This window comes from Rhinopithecus roxellana, chromosome 8 (assembly GCF_007565055.1).
Source record: "Rhinopithecus roxellana isolate Shanxi Qingling chromosome 8, ASM756505v1, whole genome shotgun sequence".
NCBI classification, from domain to species: Eukaryota; Metazoa; Chordata; class Mammalia; order Primates; family Cercopithecidae; genus Rhinopithecus; species Rhinopithecus roxellana.
In genome coordinates this window covers 136,515,783-136,534,372 of record NC_044556.1, presented here as the reverse complement: position 1 = coordinate 136,534,372, position 18,590 = coordinate 136,515,783, and the positions used below count along the sequence as shown (strand labels likewise).

General features: G+C 38.4%; 2 protein-coding genes across 3 annotated transcripts in view; one reads left to right on the top strand and one right to left on the bottom strand.

Moving 5' to 3' along the window:
• ODR4 (odr-4 GPCR localization factor homolog) overlaps positions 1-7,122 on the bottom strand; it is a 44,221-nt gene extending 37,099 nt beyond the window's left edge. For both annotated transcript variants that reach the window (XR_004058669.1, XM_010365894.2), the window contains exons 1-3: positions 6,911-7,122; positions 3,188-3,305; positions 174-308 (exon numbers count right to left, since the gene is read on the bottom strand). Coding sequence is in view for 1 of the 2 variants with exons in the window: in XM_010365894.2 (XP_010364196.1) it covers positions 174-308; positions 3,188-3,286 (234 nt within the window). In the remaining variant the exon portion in view is untranslated. The remainder of the gene's footprint in view (positions 1-173; positions 309-3,187; positions 3,306-6,910) is intronic.
• An 11-nt stretch (positions 7,123-7,133) lies between these two features.
• TPR (translocated promoter region, nuclear basket protein) overlaps positions 7,134-18,590 on the top strand; it is a 64,555-nt gene continuing 53,098 nt past the window's right edge. Inside the window, exons 1-5 of the mRNA XM_010365913.2 lie at positions 7,134-7,326; positions 7,698-8,003; positions 9,738-9,842; positions 13,442-13,515; positions 16,798-16,894. Coding sequence (XP_010364215.2) covers positions 7,257-7,326; positions 7,698-8,003; positions 9,738-9,842; positions 13,442-13,515; positions 16,798-16,894 — 652 coding nt within the window. The 5' untranslated portion in view covers positions 7,134-7,256. The remainder of the gene's footprint in view (positions 7,327-7,697; positions 8,004-9,737; positions 9,843-13,441; positions 13,516-16,797; positions 16,895-18,590) is intronic.

Here is an 18,590-nt window from a genome sequence, read left to right as displayed (position 1 = left end):
TTCTTCCTTGTGTAATGCCAACACCATCCTCCTAGACACCCCAGCTAACAATCTCAGTCATGTTTAGCTACTTTCTCCCTATGTCTCTTCTCTCTACTCAGTCACTAAATCTTCTTGATTCTAGCTCTTTTTTGAAATAAAACTAAAACATATAAACAGAAAAATAAGATAACCTGGTAGGCATGTTCTGTGGCCCATTCTTCATCCAAGTTATCCAACTTAGCTTTGGGATGTTTGAGGTTCTCACTTTGTTCCTTTTTGGGGGGCGTTCTAGTGGCAAGAATCACATAATCCTTTTGTGAAGAACACTTCAAAAACAAATTAAAAAGCTTGTTAGAGTGGTATCTGATTCCTCAATCTAATTAGAGTGATACCTGAATTCCTTAGCTTTTATGACATGCAAAAACTGAGTAATATTTGTTAACAGGTTAAACCATTAACACCAATATTATAGTGGAAGCTGAAGGGAAGCTAATTTTCAAGAATGGCCTTACAACCTTTCCCTCACATGTAGTTTATCTTTTAACATATTTATTATCAGCTTATTTATCTGGACAACTCAAATATAAATCACAGAGTGGTCCCTAAAAATGGTTTATGGGATGAGTGAATGAATTACATTAACTAAAAAGTAATATGCTTATTCAGTTTTCTAGTTATATTTGTTATATTTTCTAGATATATTTGTTTTATAAATAGTAAGTGAGCAGATTGGAAAATATCAGTGAAATTAAACAACAAGTGACCTTTTGTATCTTATTTCAACTGAAATGATAACAGTGGGAACTTCCACATACATTTCCACAGAATAACAAAGGGGATTTGGGACACAATTCAAAGTGACACCAGATTCTATGTTCTTCAAGGGTTTTTTCTGTTTTGTTTTTTGTTCTTTGTGTGTGCACGTGTGTGTGTTTATTTATTTATTTAGAGACAGGGTCTTGCTCTAATGCCCAGGCTGGAGTGCAGTGGCATGATCACAGCTCACTGCAACCCTGAACTCGTGGGCTCAAGCAATCCTCCTGAGTAGTCTCCCAAGTAGCTAGGACTACAAGGCTTGAACAGCCAGGCACAATCGCCCAGCTAATTTTTCTTTTTTTTTTTTTACTTTTTTGTAGAGACAGAGTCCTGCTATGTTGCCCAGGCTAGGTCAAACTTCGAGCTTCAAGCAATCCTCCCACCTTGGCCTCACAAAGCATTGGAATTACAGGCATGAACCACCACACCCCATCTGTTCTTCAGTTGTAAGATCAGTTAAGTAGTGACCAAAGGTGGGAGATCTAAAAATAAATGTAGGAACATCTAATAGCTCAGTTTCACTACAGTGAAAGTTTCCTACAAAAAAGAGTGAAAATAACACTGCTAATGCAGGTTAGCATTGTATCATCCCCACACATGACCTGAAACTCTGATCATTAGTATCACCTTGGGATAGAAAATAAGATTAATTATTCCTACAAGTTATTTTCAGGAAGTTACATTCAAATAAACAGAGGAAAAGAAGGTAGGTCTCAGTTAAGAAGGCTTCTCTTTTCTAAAATCATAAAACGTATAACTTTGAAAAGACAAACTGACAGAGACCAGGAAACAGGCAAGCTTAAGGGGAAGGAGAGGAAAAAGCAATAAACTCTGGAAGAAAAGCGAAGAAAACGCACGTAGAATACTGAAAGGAATGAATTCCTCTGTCCTTGAGCAATACATACTACAGCATAAAGACAGATGGAAGGAAGTCCTTAAATTATGAGACACTCATTTGTAAGATGGCAGTTTGCCTGAGCTTTAGAAACAACCTTTATCCAGTTAAGACAAATTTAGAAGAGGGTCTTTCTCCCTGACTTTTTATCTCTACTGATCACATCTTTCTCTAAGACGTCTTCTCTTTAATATTTTAAACAAAGAGAAACAAAAAAACTTAAACAGAAAACTCCTAACAAAAAGAGCCCCGAATTACATGCTAAGTAACTGAATTAAAAAGAAATTCACACTGTTCTCAAGAGAGGCGGTCTGGTTGTCTAATGAGAGGCCTCACAGGGTGGTGCTACCTGGTTGATCCATGTAGATCTGCCCTCTGTTTTGCAAATTAAGAAATGAGATTTGCAAAAATTCTGAAAATGAGCCTGTCTTTCATGGCTAGACTGACATTAACTGAGTTTATTCAGAATGATGTAGAAAGCTAAAATGTCATGAAGGCATCTGAACACGAGTCCTCTGGACAGTGTATTCTTTATAAATAGATAACATGGGGCATCAAATTATAAAAGAAAGTAGCTTGGGAATATGGATAGAATCAGAATAAGGAAAGTTAATCATGTAATCTGAAGATTCTAAGGCATCGGGCTAAGGTATCTGGAAAGAAAATTGTCCCAATAAGAGCTTTATTGGCTAGTAGGCCTCAAAATCAAGTCCTTGGGCCAAAGTGCACTCTCCCCCAGTGTTTTTGGATAGACATAGTCAGCTTGCCTGTGTGATTCTTTTATTTATTTATTTATTTATTTTTGCTTTGTACTGCTGACCAGTCCCTCCAGCTGATTAACAGGTTCTTCTTTCACCTATAACAAATCAGTGGCATAGGTTTTAAAATAAGTATCTGAATCTCTGTTCGATTTTGTGTTGATTTTTAAGACACAGCTCTAAGAGGAAATTAGAATTTGTCTAATTTCCAAATTTTTCCCAATCCCTCTCCCTCCCTATTGATCCAACATAAAAAAAAATGCAGTAAGATGGGTACTATAGCATATAAAAATATGACCACTGTTGCTATAATGTATGATATAAGACAACACAAATTAGAATAGGAATAAAATTTTCAAAAGCTTCTTTTGTAAAGAATTGGATAACCAGATATTAGAAAGATTAGAAGGGAGTACAAAACACTCTGGAAAGACAACAAACTGTGAATAATCTGGTCAATAAACATTCTAATTCTGAAGTTTCCATATAATAAATTACTTTTACATGGTGAAAGGGGAAGGTGTCCTGACTTGAGCAAAACTGGGCTAGGTTTGTCATTTTTCCATGTTTCCCCAAAGATCTACTTTAAAGTTACTTCTTCTACATTCCTTCTTCCATCCCCCAACCTTGAGTTTATTATTAAATAGCATCTTTTAACTTTAAATAAACAAGTAATTTGTTTTAATAAATTACAGAGTAATTATTTAGTAATAAATACAGAGTAAAAGATACATACCTGTCCTATTAAAAGGCCAGAGACAAAAGCCTTTCCTTGGAGATTTATGTTTGAAAGATACTGGCCAACAGTCTCTTCTACAATGTAGGTTCTTCCCATTTTTAGGAACTAAAATCTCCTATATTACAAGGAAAAAAAGATACAGTATTTTTAGGTAAAATATCATTTGCAATGTCTTTATCATGGGAGCAGTATAGCAAAAGAAGTGATACTATCCTGAGGCCATCCCAGGCCTTGCAGCAAATGCTTATTACACAGTGTATTCCTTCTTGCAAAGTTCAGATGTAGTTCCAGGGTTCTCAATACAGTGCAGCAGGAAACAACCACAAATCAACCAGAGTTGACATGAGAGATCAAACCTTTTTCTCAAAGCTGGGATAAGGGAGAGGATACTAAACTAGTAGGCAATACATCAGATTGCTTGCTTTCTTTCTCTTTCTTTTCCTTCCTTTTTTCCTTCCTTCCTTCCTTCCTTCCTCCCTCCCTTCCTCCCTCCCTCCCTTCCTTTCTTTCTTTTTAATTTATTTTTTCTTGAGATGGAGTTTTGCCCTCGTCACCCAGGCTGGAGTGCAACGGCACAAACTTGGCACACTGTAACCTGCGCCTCCCAGGTTCAAGCGATTCTCCTGTCTCAGTCTCCTGAGTAGGAGGGATTACAGGCACCCACCACCATGCCTGGCTAATTTTTGTATTTTTAATACAGACGGGGTTTCACCATGTTGGCCAGGTTGGTCTCGAACTCCTGACCTCAGGTGATCCACCCGCCTTGGCCTCCCAAAGTGCTGGGATTACAGGCGTGAGCCACCGTGCCCGGCCAACACACCAGATTTCTTATTTTAAATCTACTTCCGAGTTGTATTGTCTTTGATAATATACTGCTAAGTCTCAGTGTTCTCATTGCTAAAATAGTAAACATGAATTTCTGAATAGTTCATTAGGAGGTAGAATCAAATTCATTTACTTGATAAGCATATATGAAAGAACTATACTTTTGCTTAGAAACTATGCTAAGTGGGATAACACAAAGATGAGCAACACAGTCTCTGTCCTTGAGGAATACATACTACAGTAAGAGTTATTTAAGTAGATAAATAGCAATACAACAACAACATTTATATAGCTTCTATTTTGAACAAGGCATTATTGTAAGTACTTTCCATGTAACAATAATTCATGAAACCCCAGGAAGTAGGTACCATTATAATCCTCATTTTATATATGAAGAAACTGAAATGAGAAAAGTTGATTAAATAACTCGCCAAAGTGACAAAGTTGGTTAAGTGGCAAAGGAGACACTCCAGCTCTAGAATCCCTGTTTTTCAACACCATTCTCATAATGAGGAATCATAACCAGTCCTTCAATTAAATCATTACTAAACGTAGCTCTTGTTCTGCTTTCTCTCTGGTTTGTGGAAGGAAATCAGTATATTCATTCCTCTATTGGCTTATGTTCCTTTGATTTGCATTTCTATAGCTTAAAACCAAAGATACTGAATAAAAGAGCTAGGCAATACAATGAATGATTAAATCAAGGAGCTCACAATTGGTGAGAATGAAATGTAAAAGAGATGATATCCAAAAGAGCTATAAAACAAACAGAGACTGCAGGAACACAGTTACAGTATTTTGAACACTGCAATCTAGGAATAATCATCATTTGGGTTCTGTAAAAATGTGAATCTTACTCCGTACCACAAAGTTAAGGCTACCAGAGATATGCTGGGATGGTATATTTGATACCAGTAAACTGTCAGTCACAAGATGGTTTTGCATTTTAAAATTAAAGCCCAGAGAATGGATTCAAGTTTGAACTGTCCTACTAGAGGCTGCTTCATTATTGTTTCAATGAGCTTGCTCAGTTTTGTCTCAAAACACGTTAATTTCTTCCTAGCTCTTTTTTGACAACAATAGACGTGAATCAGATTTGCATATCATTTTTTAGAGACTAAGTCTGGGAATGCTTGTCTAAATATCACTGATGCCTCTGTGAAGTTAAGGGCTTTTACCTTTTAGTAATGCCTTAAGGTATGAAATTCTATGTATTAACTTTCCTCTACTTCATCATATTATACTCCTTTTCCTTCTGCTCTAATAATTCTTAATTCTTGCAACAAATACAAATAATTCCAAAGTTATATTTACCCTTTTAACCTTAGTTTTTCTAGGGTGTCACGTAATAGCCATATTAATGTGTTAGAAACTGAATGCAATAGAGATGAAAATCTGTTCAATTATGAAATCGGATTGAATGTCAGATAAATTTTTCTTTAGTGCTCTTTCAAAATGTTTAAATGTAGTCAACCATACTTTATAAAAGGCAGTACTAAAAATGTATATAGTCAGCTTTCCGTATCTGTGGTTTCCACTTCCATGTATCCAACCAACCACAGATTGAAAAAAATTCTATTTTAAAAAAGCATGACTACATCTGTACCGTTAGTGCAAAGATGTTTTTTCTTGTCACTATTCCCTAAACAATACAACAACTATAGCATTTACATTGTATTAGGCATTATAAGTAATTTAGAGATGATTTAAAGTATGCAAATGCTACACCATTTAATACAAAGAACTGAAGCATCCATGGATTTCGGTATCCATGGGGTGGGCAGGTGAGAGGGTCCTGGAACCAATGCTCCACGGATACTATGGGACCACTGTATTTTGCCTTGTAGGGTCATAATTTTCCAGAAATGTTGTATATCAGCCAAAGCCTTTGTGATCCAAGCACTATGACTGACACAACTCAATCTTCCTGGGCACCGGTTTCCTAATCTATAAAATAAAGCATTTGAATCCTAGCAGATCTGAAAACCTATCTAATGTTAGGATTCTGTGAATCTAAATACAGAAAATCTACATTTCCCAAATGACAGATCAACAGTATGATAATACTGTGGGCTTAGGACATAGCATAATACTTCATATACCAGCAACTTTAATTACAGCGCTTATCTAAAAAGTATTTTTGGGGAAAAATCAACCTTAAGCTCCACTGCTGATTTATTTTTTTCCTTAGTTATTACAAAATATCACAAAATGCTTCCATTTATATTTCTTAGATGGCTTCACAACATGATTCAAAAGTAGGAACTAGAGAAAAAGAATAAATTTCATATAAGAAATAAATCTCCAATTCACAGAAGGCCCACGACTGTGGGAACTACAGAGAGACGACATTGGGAATGCATTATTTACAATGAATAATTTAATAAATTCTTTCAGAAGATTAATTAAACACGAAACAATCTACAGATTGAGCTTTAAAATTGCAGAATTATGATCTGGAAACATGCAAGTTCTGTTACTGTGGCAATTAACAATGTGTTTAAAAACTTCAGTTTTAACAGTTTTCAATTTTAAAAACAATATAATGTTAGGTAACAGTTTCTGCAACAAAAATTTAAAACATAGGCTACACTCAAAGTGCTAACGGTTTCTTTTAATTCTCCTCCTGAAGAATTAACCCGGGTCCTTAAATTCCCGGTACTGAATCACTCAGTACCGCCTCCCTACCGCCAAAAACCATTTAGGTACGCCGTTTCACACAAGGTAAGTTCGTCAGAAGTGTGTGCCGGAGTGACAGTCCATATGTTTCCAACACTCTGTCCCTTCCTTTTTCTCTTGAAAAGGGAGCTGTGTGCTCTAGTGCACAAGCGCGCGCGCGCGCGCGCACACACACACACACACACACACACACTAACTACACTTAGGCTGACTTACCTGTTTTCAGAATGTGCACTCGTGGCCGACAATTACCTCGGACAGTCTGTCTGCCGGAGATGGGGTTTTGGGGCGCAAGTACCAGCCTCTAGTGGCCAGATTCCCTCAGGTCTCAATTCACTGACACTTAATTCATCAGAAAGCGACCTACTTCCTACACCTCACTTCCCCCTCCAAAGCTAGGGTCTTGGGAGTCAGGTGGCGCAGATTGATGACGTAAAACGCCCCCCTCCCTTCACCGCAGAGCCTCAGCCAAAGCGACTGCGGTCGCCACCCCGCCCCCTTCTGGGCGCCATAGAGAGCGTGGCGGTAGCCTGGAGCTTGCCGTCCGCCCCTACCGGGACCGATGCCCTCTAGTGGCTCAGTGTCCAGAAGCCGCCAAAGAGGACGATCCATGGCATCCCGGGGCTTTGATGGTAAGGTCACCAGCTCTTCAGGGAGGGCCATGGGGTGACGAGTACGTATGTGGCGCCACCGTGCGGACAGCGGTTACGGAGCCGAGATAGGAGAGCCAGGGGGGCGGGGAGAAAAACGGAAACTGAAAGGACGGTGCGGGATTGGGCTCGCAGAAGGGAATGAGAAAAACACTACATTTCCCAGAGGCCTACAAGGCCTGAAGTGGGTGGAGCTGGAAGCCGGAAAATTGAGTGCGCAATAGGATCGGGGTAGCAGCTGAGCTCGGGTTTCCAGGGTGCGTAGCTTCCAACGGCTGCGCGCGCACTTCGGTCGCGGGCGGTGAGGTGCTGTTGCTGAAGCGCCGCGGCTTAGGCTGGACTCGATTTCCCAGGGTCCCGCCGCGGGAGTCTCCGGCGGGCGGGCGCGCGCGAGCCCCCGAGCGAGGTAGAGGCGGCGGCCCAGGCGTCTGGGTCCTCCTGGTCTTCGCCTTTCTTCTCCGCTTCTACCCCGTCAGCCGCTGCCACTGGGGCCCCTGGCCCCACCGACATGGCGGCTGTGTTGCAGCAAGTCCTGGAGCGCACGGAGCTGAACAAGCTGCCCAAGTCTGTCCAGAACAAACTTGAAAAGTTCCTTGCTGATCAGCAATCCGAGATCGATGGCCTGAAGGGGCGGCATGAGAAATTTAAGGTGGAGAGCGGTAAGTGAGATGCTCTTTCCGCCCTTGGTTATGAGCTTGACTCTCGCCCTTTGGGTCTGGTCTTCCCCCTATCAAGTTGGCACTGGGTACCACGCTGTTAACCTCACTTCCTGGGCTCTTTGGGTATCCTGAGCCTTCGCTTTCCTGCTCCTTACAGTTTGATAAGAAGCCTTTGAAAAAAAAAAATCTGAATCTAAGTTTAGTACCATTTTCTTTGTAATTAGGGTAGGCTCATATAGGGATTCTTATTTCCCTTCGTCCAACAAACGGGAAACAGACTTGCTGGAGTCTGCTAACCCATCTCTCTGAGCCTGGAGTACCTTATATGTTTTGTTGCACTTCAACTGATAGTGGCTCCGCCCTATTTTCTAGTCACCTGCATTCTAGGCCTTTGCCAAATTGACCACTCTGTGCACTTGTTCAGTGTGTGCGTCGTCCCGTGGCCCCAGAATGAATTAGATGTTTACGAAAATGAATATTAGGTGCATAAGAGCGCTGGAAACGAAGTGAACGTGCAGTACATAAATTTAATGTATCTGATTTCTCTCAAAAAGTTGGAGTTTGATAGAAAGCATTAAAATTTTGTTGTAATTACCTGAAGTAGGCCTTTAAGAAAGTTACTGACAATAATGGCTTGAACATCCTTGAAAAAATATGAAAAATATAGTAATTACCATTAGTAAAATACAAACTTACTGATAATGTGTTTTGGTTTACCATTTGTTTGGGGAGGTTAATGCTGTTCTTGCTAAGTTGACTGGAAATTCTGAACAAGTTTTTACTTCAAAAAAAGTAACTGTCTGCTGGGCGCATTGGCTCACGCCTGTAATCCCAGCACTTTGGGAAGCCGAGGCGGGCGGATCACGAGGTCAGGAGATCGAGACCATCCTGGCTAACACGGTGGAACCCTGTCTCTACTAAAAATACAAAAAAAAAAAAAATTTAGCTGTAGGTGGTGGCGGGCGCCTGTTGTCGCTGCTATTCGGGAGGCTGAGGCAGGAGAATGGCGTGAACCCCGGAGGCGGAACTTGCAGTGAGCCGAAATTGCACCACTGCACTCCAGTCTGGAGGACAGAGCAAGACTCCATCTCAAAAAAAATAAAAGTAAAAATAAGTGTAACTGTCAAGCAGAATTGACTTTGAAAATTAGTTCTCTGATCTCAGAGCTGAGTAGTACATTGCATTCTATGTATTAATTTGCACCGTAAATATTGAGTGTCTTACATGTTCCTGATACTATGCTGAGCACGGTATTCAATCCCTTCCCTTGGGAAGTTTACACATTTACGTAAATTTAGTAGTTTTATGCTTTCAGGTAATATCTTGACTACTATAAAAGAAGCCTTTTAAAACAAAGCAGTTTTTTTTTTTTTTTTTTTTTTTATCTAAACAGTTTTTTCCTGTTTAATAAATACTTCGTGGTAAGCAGTTTACTGATGTCTGGAGAAAATACTAAGATAAATGAGACATGTTACCTGCCTTGGAGACATTCATTTGTAAAGCCCCTTTTAGGCCTTATTTTAATTTTTATTTTTTGTCATGTAAGTCATTTGGAAATGCTCTAAGTCCTTTTCAGTGCTCAGTCTATTTATCTTTACTCAGATTCTGTTACGTGAAGCCCAGTTCTAGTACTATATCTTAAATTTTAAATTCAAGGTTATTAGAAATAAATAACAGTATTGACAATGTATGTACGTGTGTTTGATTTTGTTGTTTTTTGCTTGTCTGCTGTAGAACAACAGTACTTTGAAATAGAAAAGAGGTTGTCTCACAGTCAGGAGAGACTTGTGAATGAAACCCGGGAGTGTCAAAGCTTGCGGCTTGAGCTAGAGAAACTCAGTAAGTATTTAATTCATCTTTGTAAGTATTCTTGGAGTATTGAAATCTTCAGAGACTCCTTTATATACTTGGGAAACACTTACTAAATATGATGATATTGATTAAGCATCATTGGTTTTTATTATGGTGATATTTTGATTTTTCACTTAGTAGTAAAGATTTTGTAAGAACACAGAACTTAATGGTCAGGAGGCCTGGATTCTTATTCTGATTTTGCTATTAAAAATGCTTTTGCCACATGTAAATCTTAACAGTATCTGATGATTGTTTATAAAATGGCTAGACCCACATATCTGTCTACTTAGCTTTGTAAATCAAATGAGATGAGTTCTTGAAAAATTTTTAAAAAGTGAAAGCGTTATGCAACCAAAGAAGTAGAGAGTGGCTTGTTTTTATGTTGAAGAATCGAAGCCTATTGATTTCATTATATTTATGTTTTAACTTTTTAAATAATTTTTATAAATATCTGTGAATCTCAGGATATTTCCCCTTTAAGGCCTAGTTCCTATAAAAGATTGATAGCTAATCTCTTTCTTAGTTTTCTTACATCATTAAGTTTTAGAAACCTCACAAGATGTTTGAAGGGGTGGCCTGCCCCTCCACACCTGTGGGCGTTTCTCCTTAGGTGGAACGAGAGACTTAAGAAAAGAAATGAGACACAGAGACAAAGTATAGAGAGAGAAAAAGTGGGCCCAGGGGACCCTGCTCACCATACAGAGGACCCATGCCAGCAGTAAGACATATGAATAAAGATCTCTGACATGAATAAGTTTAAGGAAAAGTGCTGTGCCTTGATATGCACATGCAAACATCTCCATAAACCTTTTTAGTGCATAAAGAGCAGCATTGCCACTAGCACGTCCCACCTTTAGCCCTAAGGCAGTTGTCTCCTTTCTCAGTAAACAGAACATACAATAGGGTTTTACACCGAGATGTTCCATTGCCCCTGAGATGTTCCATTGCCCAGGGACGGGCAGGAGACAGATGCTTTTGTCTATCTTAACTGCCAAGAGGCCTTCTTTCCTCTTATACTAGTCCTCCTTAGCACAGACCCTTCATGGGTGACAGACTGGGGGACAATTAGGTCTTTCCCTTCCCACAAGGCCATATTTCAGACTATCACATGGGTGATTTGTTTTATGCGACCACCAGAGCCAGCACCAGAGAAAAGGCAAATAGGCAAGATAAAAAGAAAACTTTATTACGTAGCCAATGTATAGAAAAGAGGAAGCGAGGTTCACCGGTCTCCCACGGTGGAGGCCAAGGAAGTCGCTCTGGCGTTCTCGGGCGAGGTTCCTGGGTCCGTGTATGAGGAGGGGCCGAGGAAGTTCACGCCGCGCCCCTGCCGGGAGCGGCTTTTGTGTCTTGGGCTTCGGAGTGGGAGGGCGGTAGGCGGGAGGCGGGCGGGTCGAGGGCCATGCGGTGGTCGCGGCCAGTTAGGTTTCGGTTTTCCTCAGTGGGACGTCATGCTGCGCCTGCGCAGTTGACCTGTGCCTTTCCCAGGCGCGGGAAAGTTGGTGATGAAGAACCCAGAAGTGTGCCATCTTAGTCACCTTTGTTCTTTGTTTCCCTCTCCCTCCGTCCAGACAATGGGGAGAAACCTTGGACAATACCTAGCTTTCCTAGGCAGAGGTCCCAGCGACCTGCAGTGTATGTGTCCCTGGGTACTTGAGATTAAGAGAATGGTGATGACTTTTCACAAGCATACTGCCTTCAGGCACTTGTTTAACAAAGCACACCCTGCACAGCCCCAAATCCTTTAAACCTTGAGTCCCTACAGCACATGTCCCTTGCAAGGACAAGGTTGTGGGTAGGGTCACAGATTAACAGCATCTCAAAATAGAACGAAATGGAGTCTCTTATATCTACTTCCTTCTGTCTGTCTTTCTTTTCCCCACAAGATGTTAAAGATCCTGACATTTCTTAGGAGGATGATATGTCCTGTGCTTTGCTTCTCCCATCCAAGTTCTAACCAGGCCTGACCCTGTTTAGCTTCCAAGATCAGACAAGATGGGGTGCCTTCAGGGTGGTCTGGCTATAGACTACTTCTGATGTAAGAAAGCAAACATCAGAACATTAGGAAAAATCTCTATAGAGGCATAATTAATTTTTTTTATTTTTATTTTTGGAGACAGAGTCTCACTCTGTTGCCCAGGCCAGAGTGCAGTGGTGCGATCTTGGACTCTCTGCAACCTCTGCCTCATGGGTTCAAGAGATTCTTGTGCCTCAGCCTCCTGAGTAGCTGGGATTACAGGCGTGTACCACCAGGTCCAGCTAATTTTTCCATTTTTAGTAGACAGAGTGATTCACCATGTTGGCCAGGCTGGTCTTGAACTCCTGGTGTTGAGTGATTCTCCCGCCTTGGCCTCCCAAAGTGCTGGGATTGCCACCGTCCCTGGCTGGCATAATTAAATGATATTTAATATAGTTCAGTTTTAATATGATTGATGGAGAAGGAACACAGGAAGTTCATAATCAAAGAATGATTAAAATTGCAACTTTCCTTCTTAATGGGTCCATGACCATCAACTATTTAGGTTATAACTTTTTTCAGCTACTTTTGGTACACCTCATTTTAAAAACATAATGTATATGCATACATGTGTGATGGAGCATACATAGCTAGATCTGGTTCATTATCTATGTAGTTTTGCCTAGGCAGTAATAGAAAGATCTGTTTGGTAGTAGTGCCAAGGAATTTGAGAAAAATGACTGTGAAGACAGCTTTTATGAGATCTGGGAGAAGAGAAAAAGGGAGGAACCTACAGATATATCAGATACCTTCCTGTGGCATACAGTTAATGTGTGTGTGTGTTTTTATATACTGTGGATCAGTAAGTCTGGAAAGCAGTAAATGTTAAAATAGAAAATTTAGACACATTTAATGGGGTCCTCTTTAAATAGTAGTTAAGATTATAATTAATTATAATGTATTTGCTTATTAAATTACCAACATGTATTTTAGTGAAATACAGTTTCACAATGTATATTTTTGGAAAAATTTCAAAAATTACATTTTTTCTAGTTAGCCTATGTTTAGAAGAGAAACTGTGTGTAAGGGAAAAGAGCCCATTTTTAGTGGCAATTGAGAAATTGCTAAGTGTATTTTCAAGCATAAATTTTTTTCTTTAAAGGCTCTATTTAGAGTGATAAACACGATAGGAATTGCAAATATTCATTATTGTGATTTGCTGTATATACATGTTGTATAGTTTAAATGCTATTTTCTCTCTTGATCCTGCCTTTTTAACTCCATTTTCTTATTGCTAAATACAGTTCACTGTTTCTTATGATATATGTTGACTTAGAAGATGGCATTGAAAAATAAAGGAATTACTAATTGCATATGACTTTCCCCATAAATGTTGGCTAGGATTATTATACATTTGATTTGGAGACAGGATAGCATATTTAAAATTTTGGTCTAGAACACAGTAAATTTTGAATGTATTCAATCATTTGAAATGTAATGTGCATGCAGTCTTTCTGGGCTTCTGTTTTTTCATTTTTAAAATGTGTAAGGTTGGCAGTTGCAGTAAGAATACTCATTGCAAGTTTTAAGCAAATGTGTATGTATTCATAAAATTCCTTTTATCCAGGCAATCAGCTGAAGGCACTAACTGAGAAAAACAAAGAACTTGAAATTGCTCAGGATCGCAATATTGCCATTCAGGTAAGAGATATTTCTTTGAATAAGCTCATTGCAGACATGTTATTTGAAGAGACATTCTATTCTGATTGTTTATCAGTTATTAGTCCATGGGAAGATGTAACTGATGTCCTCTTAGGAGAAGCTACCGACAAAAGTAAGTATATATAAATTCCTTAATTGGATCTATGTTTTATTGATAGATTGGACATTTCTTTTACTCAACAGAAATTGTCTGTTGAATGCTTACTGTAGTCCAGGTATTATACCAAATGTGATACAGTTGGGGATTTGGGTGAATCCACATTGGTAATCATTTCTTTAGGGTAGTTTTATAAGAATAACAGTTTGAATATGATCACAGGGATTGCTGACAAATTTGTTAATTACAGTGGTCACATGCAGTTATTTTTTAACCAGATACAACTTTATACTTTTGCCATTGCTTTTTTAAAATTTGCATTTTATTTGCTGTTAAAAGATAATTTCTTCAAATTTCTGAAGGGAAAAAAAAATTTACTTCCAAAATCTGAATAGGAGCAAAAAAGCCTCGTAATATACCTAGAAAGGCTTTGTAAGAAATGTATTTATATGAAGAAAAACTCAATACCCAGTAAAACTCAAATACTTTTCTGAAAACTGTGAGAATATACCTTTATAAATGAAGATATTGCAAATTTCTGGATGGAAATGGTTTCCAAATTAATGTGTTGGTAATACATTTTAACTCTTAAGTCCAAGTCAGATAGCCAGAAACTTGTTAATGTAGTTCTAAAGATGATTGGGGAAAAAAAAGCATAGTGTAGCTAGGATGCTTCTAAAAAAGGAAGTATCAGTTTAAAAGTACTTGCATAGCCACATATGCAAATGTTTTATAAAGTTATGGTTATTAAAATATTACAATGCTGATGTAAGAATCAATACAGAGAATAAAAGGCAGTCCAGAAATAAAACCCAATACGGAGGTTCTTAATCTTTTGGAAAGAAAGCAGAGCTGTCACAAAATCTTTATAAATCTTATAAAAACTATGGATCTGTAGCCCAAGAAAATAGTGTGCACACAGTCACATAAAATTTTGCAGGAAAAAAATCCGTGAAGCAACTTAAAAAGTAATAGAAATTATTTAACTGCTTGATGGCTGAAAAAAAGAAACAAAACTTTTTCACTAAGATCCAATGGAAGGCCGGGATGCACTCGCCACTTGTATTCAGTATAGTACTGGAAGTACCAGCCAGAGCAATCAGACGAGGAAATAAAATGCACTCAAATTGGAAAGGAAGAAATAAAATTATCTCTACTTATAGATTATATGATCCTATATGTAGAAAACCTCAAAAGATTCCACAAAAACCTGTCGGAGCTAATAAGTAAATTTATACAGTTGCAGGATACAAAATCAATATTAAAAAATCTTGTAGCATTTCTATACACAAATAATGACCTAGCTGAAAAAGAAATCGAGAAAACAATTTCATTAGGGTACCATCAAAAAACCATAGGGCCGGGCGCGGTGGCTCAAGCCTGTAATCCCAGCACTTTGGGAGGCCGAGACGGGCGGATCACAAGGTCAGGAGATCGAGACCATCCTGGCTAACACGGTGAAACCCCGTCTCTACTAAAAATACAAAAAACTAGCTGGGCGAGGTGGCGGTGCCTGTAGTCCCAGCTACTCGGGAGGCTGAGGCAGGAGAATGGCGTGAACACAGGAGGTGGAGCTTGCAGTGAGCTGAGATCTGGCCACTGCACTCCAGCCTGGGTGACAGAGCGAGACTCCGTCTCAAAAAAAAAACAAAAACAAAAACCAAAAAACAACCTAGGAATAAATTTAACCTGGGAGGTGAAAGATTCGTATACTAAAAATGATATAACATTGATGAAAGAAATTGAAGATGCAAATAATTGGAAAGATATCCCATACTCATAGGTAAGAAGAATTCATATTGCCATAATGTCCACACTATATAAAGTGGTATAAAGATTCAGCCCAATCCTGTCAGAATTCCAGTGGCACTCTTCACAGAAATAGAAAAAAAAAAATCTAAAGTTCTGATGGAATCAGTTTAAAAATCCTGAATAACCAAAGCAATACTGAGCAAGAAAAACAAAGTTGGAGGCATCATACTTCATGATTTAGAAAATTGTTATAAAACTATAATAATCCAAATAGTACAGTACTGACATAAAAGCAGAAACATGACCAATGGAATAGAGAGCCCAGAAATCAATCCAAACATATGGTCAACTAATTTCAACAAGGGTGCCAAGAAGATACAAAGGAGACGAGATTTTCTCCTCATTAATGGTGTTGGGAAAACTGGATTTCCACATTTGAAGAAATGAGTGTTGGATGTTTGTACATCATATACCAAAATCAAGCCAAGATGGATGAACGATCTAAATGTGAGATCTGAAGCCATAAAACTCAGAGAAGTGAACATAGGGGAAAGATTCTTGACATTGTCCTTGGTAATGATTGTTTGGATATCACATCAGTAGTTCAAGCTGCAAAAAGAAATAAATGGAGCTATATCAAATTAAAAAGTTCCTACACAGGAAGCAAGAATATTAAAAGGCAACCTACAGTTCTGGCATCGGTAGCTTGAGATTGGTATTTCTCAAAAGCATATAAATTGCCATTGTCTTGCTGGGAAGCAGTTTGACAAGTTTTTTGGTTTTTTGTTTTTGAGACAGGGTCTCGCTCTGTCACTCAGGCTAGAGTGCAGTGATGCAGTCTCAGCTCACTGCAACCTCCACCTCCCGGGCTCAAATGATCATCCCACCTCAGCTTCCTGAGTAGGTGGGACCGCAGGCACATGCCACCATGCCTGGCTGTTTTTTTCTTCTTGTAGAGGTGGGGTTTTGCCATGTTGCCCAAGCTGGTCTCCAACTCCTAGATTCAAATGATCCATCCAGCTTGATTTCCCGAAGTGCTGTGATTACAGGCATGAGCTACTGCACCCGGCTGACAAAATGTATTAGTTTTAAGTAATGCAATTTTTAGAAATCTTTCTTGAAAAATAGTTTGAGCTAAGGTGTAAATACAGTGATATTCTAAGTTATTAGGACATTTCCATGTGACTAAAAGAGATATGAGAAAAATTTTCATAAGCCTCGTAAAAATGTTTTAAAAATCCAAAACTTAAATAGAAACATTGGAATTATGGATATTTTTAATTTTTTGATGTGTAAGTTATAAGAGAAAGCCAATCATTTAAACTGCAGCTGATGTTAACTAAAGTGACAATTCTATGTTCACTTTCCTGTATTGCTCTACTTGATTTTCTTATTACTCCTTTATATGACAGAGCCAATTTACAAGAACAAAGGAAGAATTAGAAGCTGAGAAAAGAGACTTAATTAGAACCAATGAGAGACTATCTCAAGAACTTGAATACTCAACAGGTATGAATAAGTGCTTTTAGCTTTTAGTTCCATTGCTTTATTTTTCTTCTGATAGTGCTAGGAGTTAATGCTCAGCCCATTTCTGTTGCTGATTTTTTTTGTTATGGTTGAGGATAGAGTTGTAATATCCTATTATTTCTCATACTCATTTATCTTTAAATCATTATCAGGTGTTTAAAGAAGTGTCTAGAAAGTGCAACAAATGAAGAACTACTTCTCAAAGAAGTTGTAATTTGGACCAAATTTTACATGCAAAGATTTTTACTACAATGCTATACATAATATCAAATTGGAAGCACTTTAAATGTTCATTTGCAAAGGCTGAACTACTGTTCTTCATTTCATATGGACATCCTTACTATATAATAAGCATGCAATATAAGAATCTATACTCAGCTCATATTTGTAAACAAATTGAAGGAGTCAGGGACATAAAATACATGAACATAGACTATAGTATATAATACAACTGATGTAGTCAGGTGAACTTGACTCTGAAGCAGTTAATGGTAAGAAGTTTCCTTTGGTGGCCAGGGCATGATGGCTGATGCCTGTAATCCCAGCACTTTGGGAGGCCAAGGCGGGTGGATCATGAGGTCAGAAGTCCAAGAGCAGCCTGGCCAAGATGGTAAAACCCCATCTCTACTAAAAATAACAAAAATTAGCTGGTCATGGTGGCACGCATCTATAATCCCAGCTACTTGGAAGGCTGAGGCAGAGAATTGCTGAAACCCAGGAGGTGGAGGTTGCAGTGAGCCAAGATTGTGTCACTGCACTCCAGCCTGGGCAACAGAGCGAGACTCTGTGTTAAAAAAAAGAAAAGAAGTTTTGGGGTCCTTTTTTGTGTGGTTTTTGAAACCTTTTTATTTCTATAAAAGAAAGAATTTTCAGATATTTATATCATTATACAATAATATTCCATTAGTTAAGTATACTTTCCCAGTCTCACAAGAGTTCCTTCAAAATACTTGCTGAATGTGTTGATCAACAAGTGGTAGTTACAATTAAAAGAATTTGTAAAATCTAGATATTTAATAGGTAGTTTTAAAAAAATGTACATTCTATAATGAGTAGAAGGTTTTTATATTTATCATTGCCTTTTAGCTTAATGGTTATTTATAAAATTTTAATGAATCTTTGGATATATGTCAGGAAAATTAAAGTTAATGTTGAATATTTAACTTAAGATACTATATTTAAAATAAAGAAACTTGGATAATTCACAGGTTTGGATACACAAATTTCAATTTTTTGTCATCTATTTGTAGAAATTGAATTTGTAATTAACTATGGCAGAAACAAGTTAAAATAAGGGAGTGGAGAACTACAGTTGACCCTTAAACAACACAGTGGTTAGGGCTGTTGATCCCCCCGGTTGAAAATTTATGTGTAACTTTCGACTCCCCAAAAACTACTGCTGTTAACTAGAAATAACTTACCAATAACATACACAACAGATTGTCATACATTTTGTTTGTGATCTGTATTACTGTGCTGCTTTAATAAAGTAAGCTAGAGAAAAAAAATGTTAAGAAAATCATAAGGAAGAGAAAATACATTTACTGTTCATTAATTGGAAATGGATCATCACAACCATCTTCATCCTCCTTGTCATTAACATTACCTAGGCTGAAGAATAGGGGTTGGTCTTGCTGGCTCAGGTGCCAAAGGTAGAAGTGGGAGGCAGGAGAGGGAG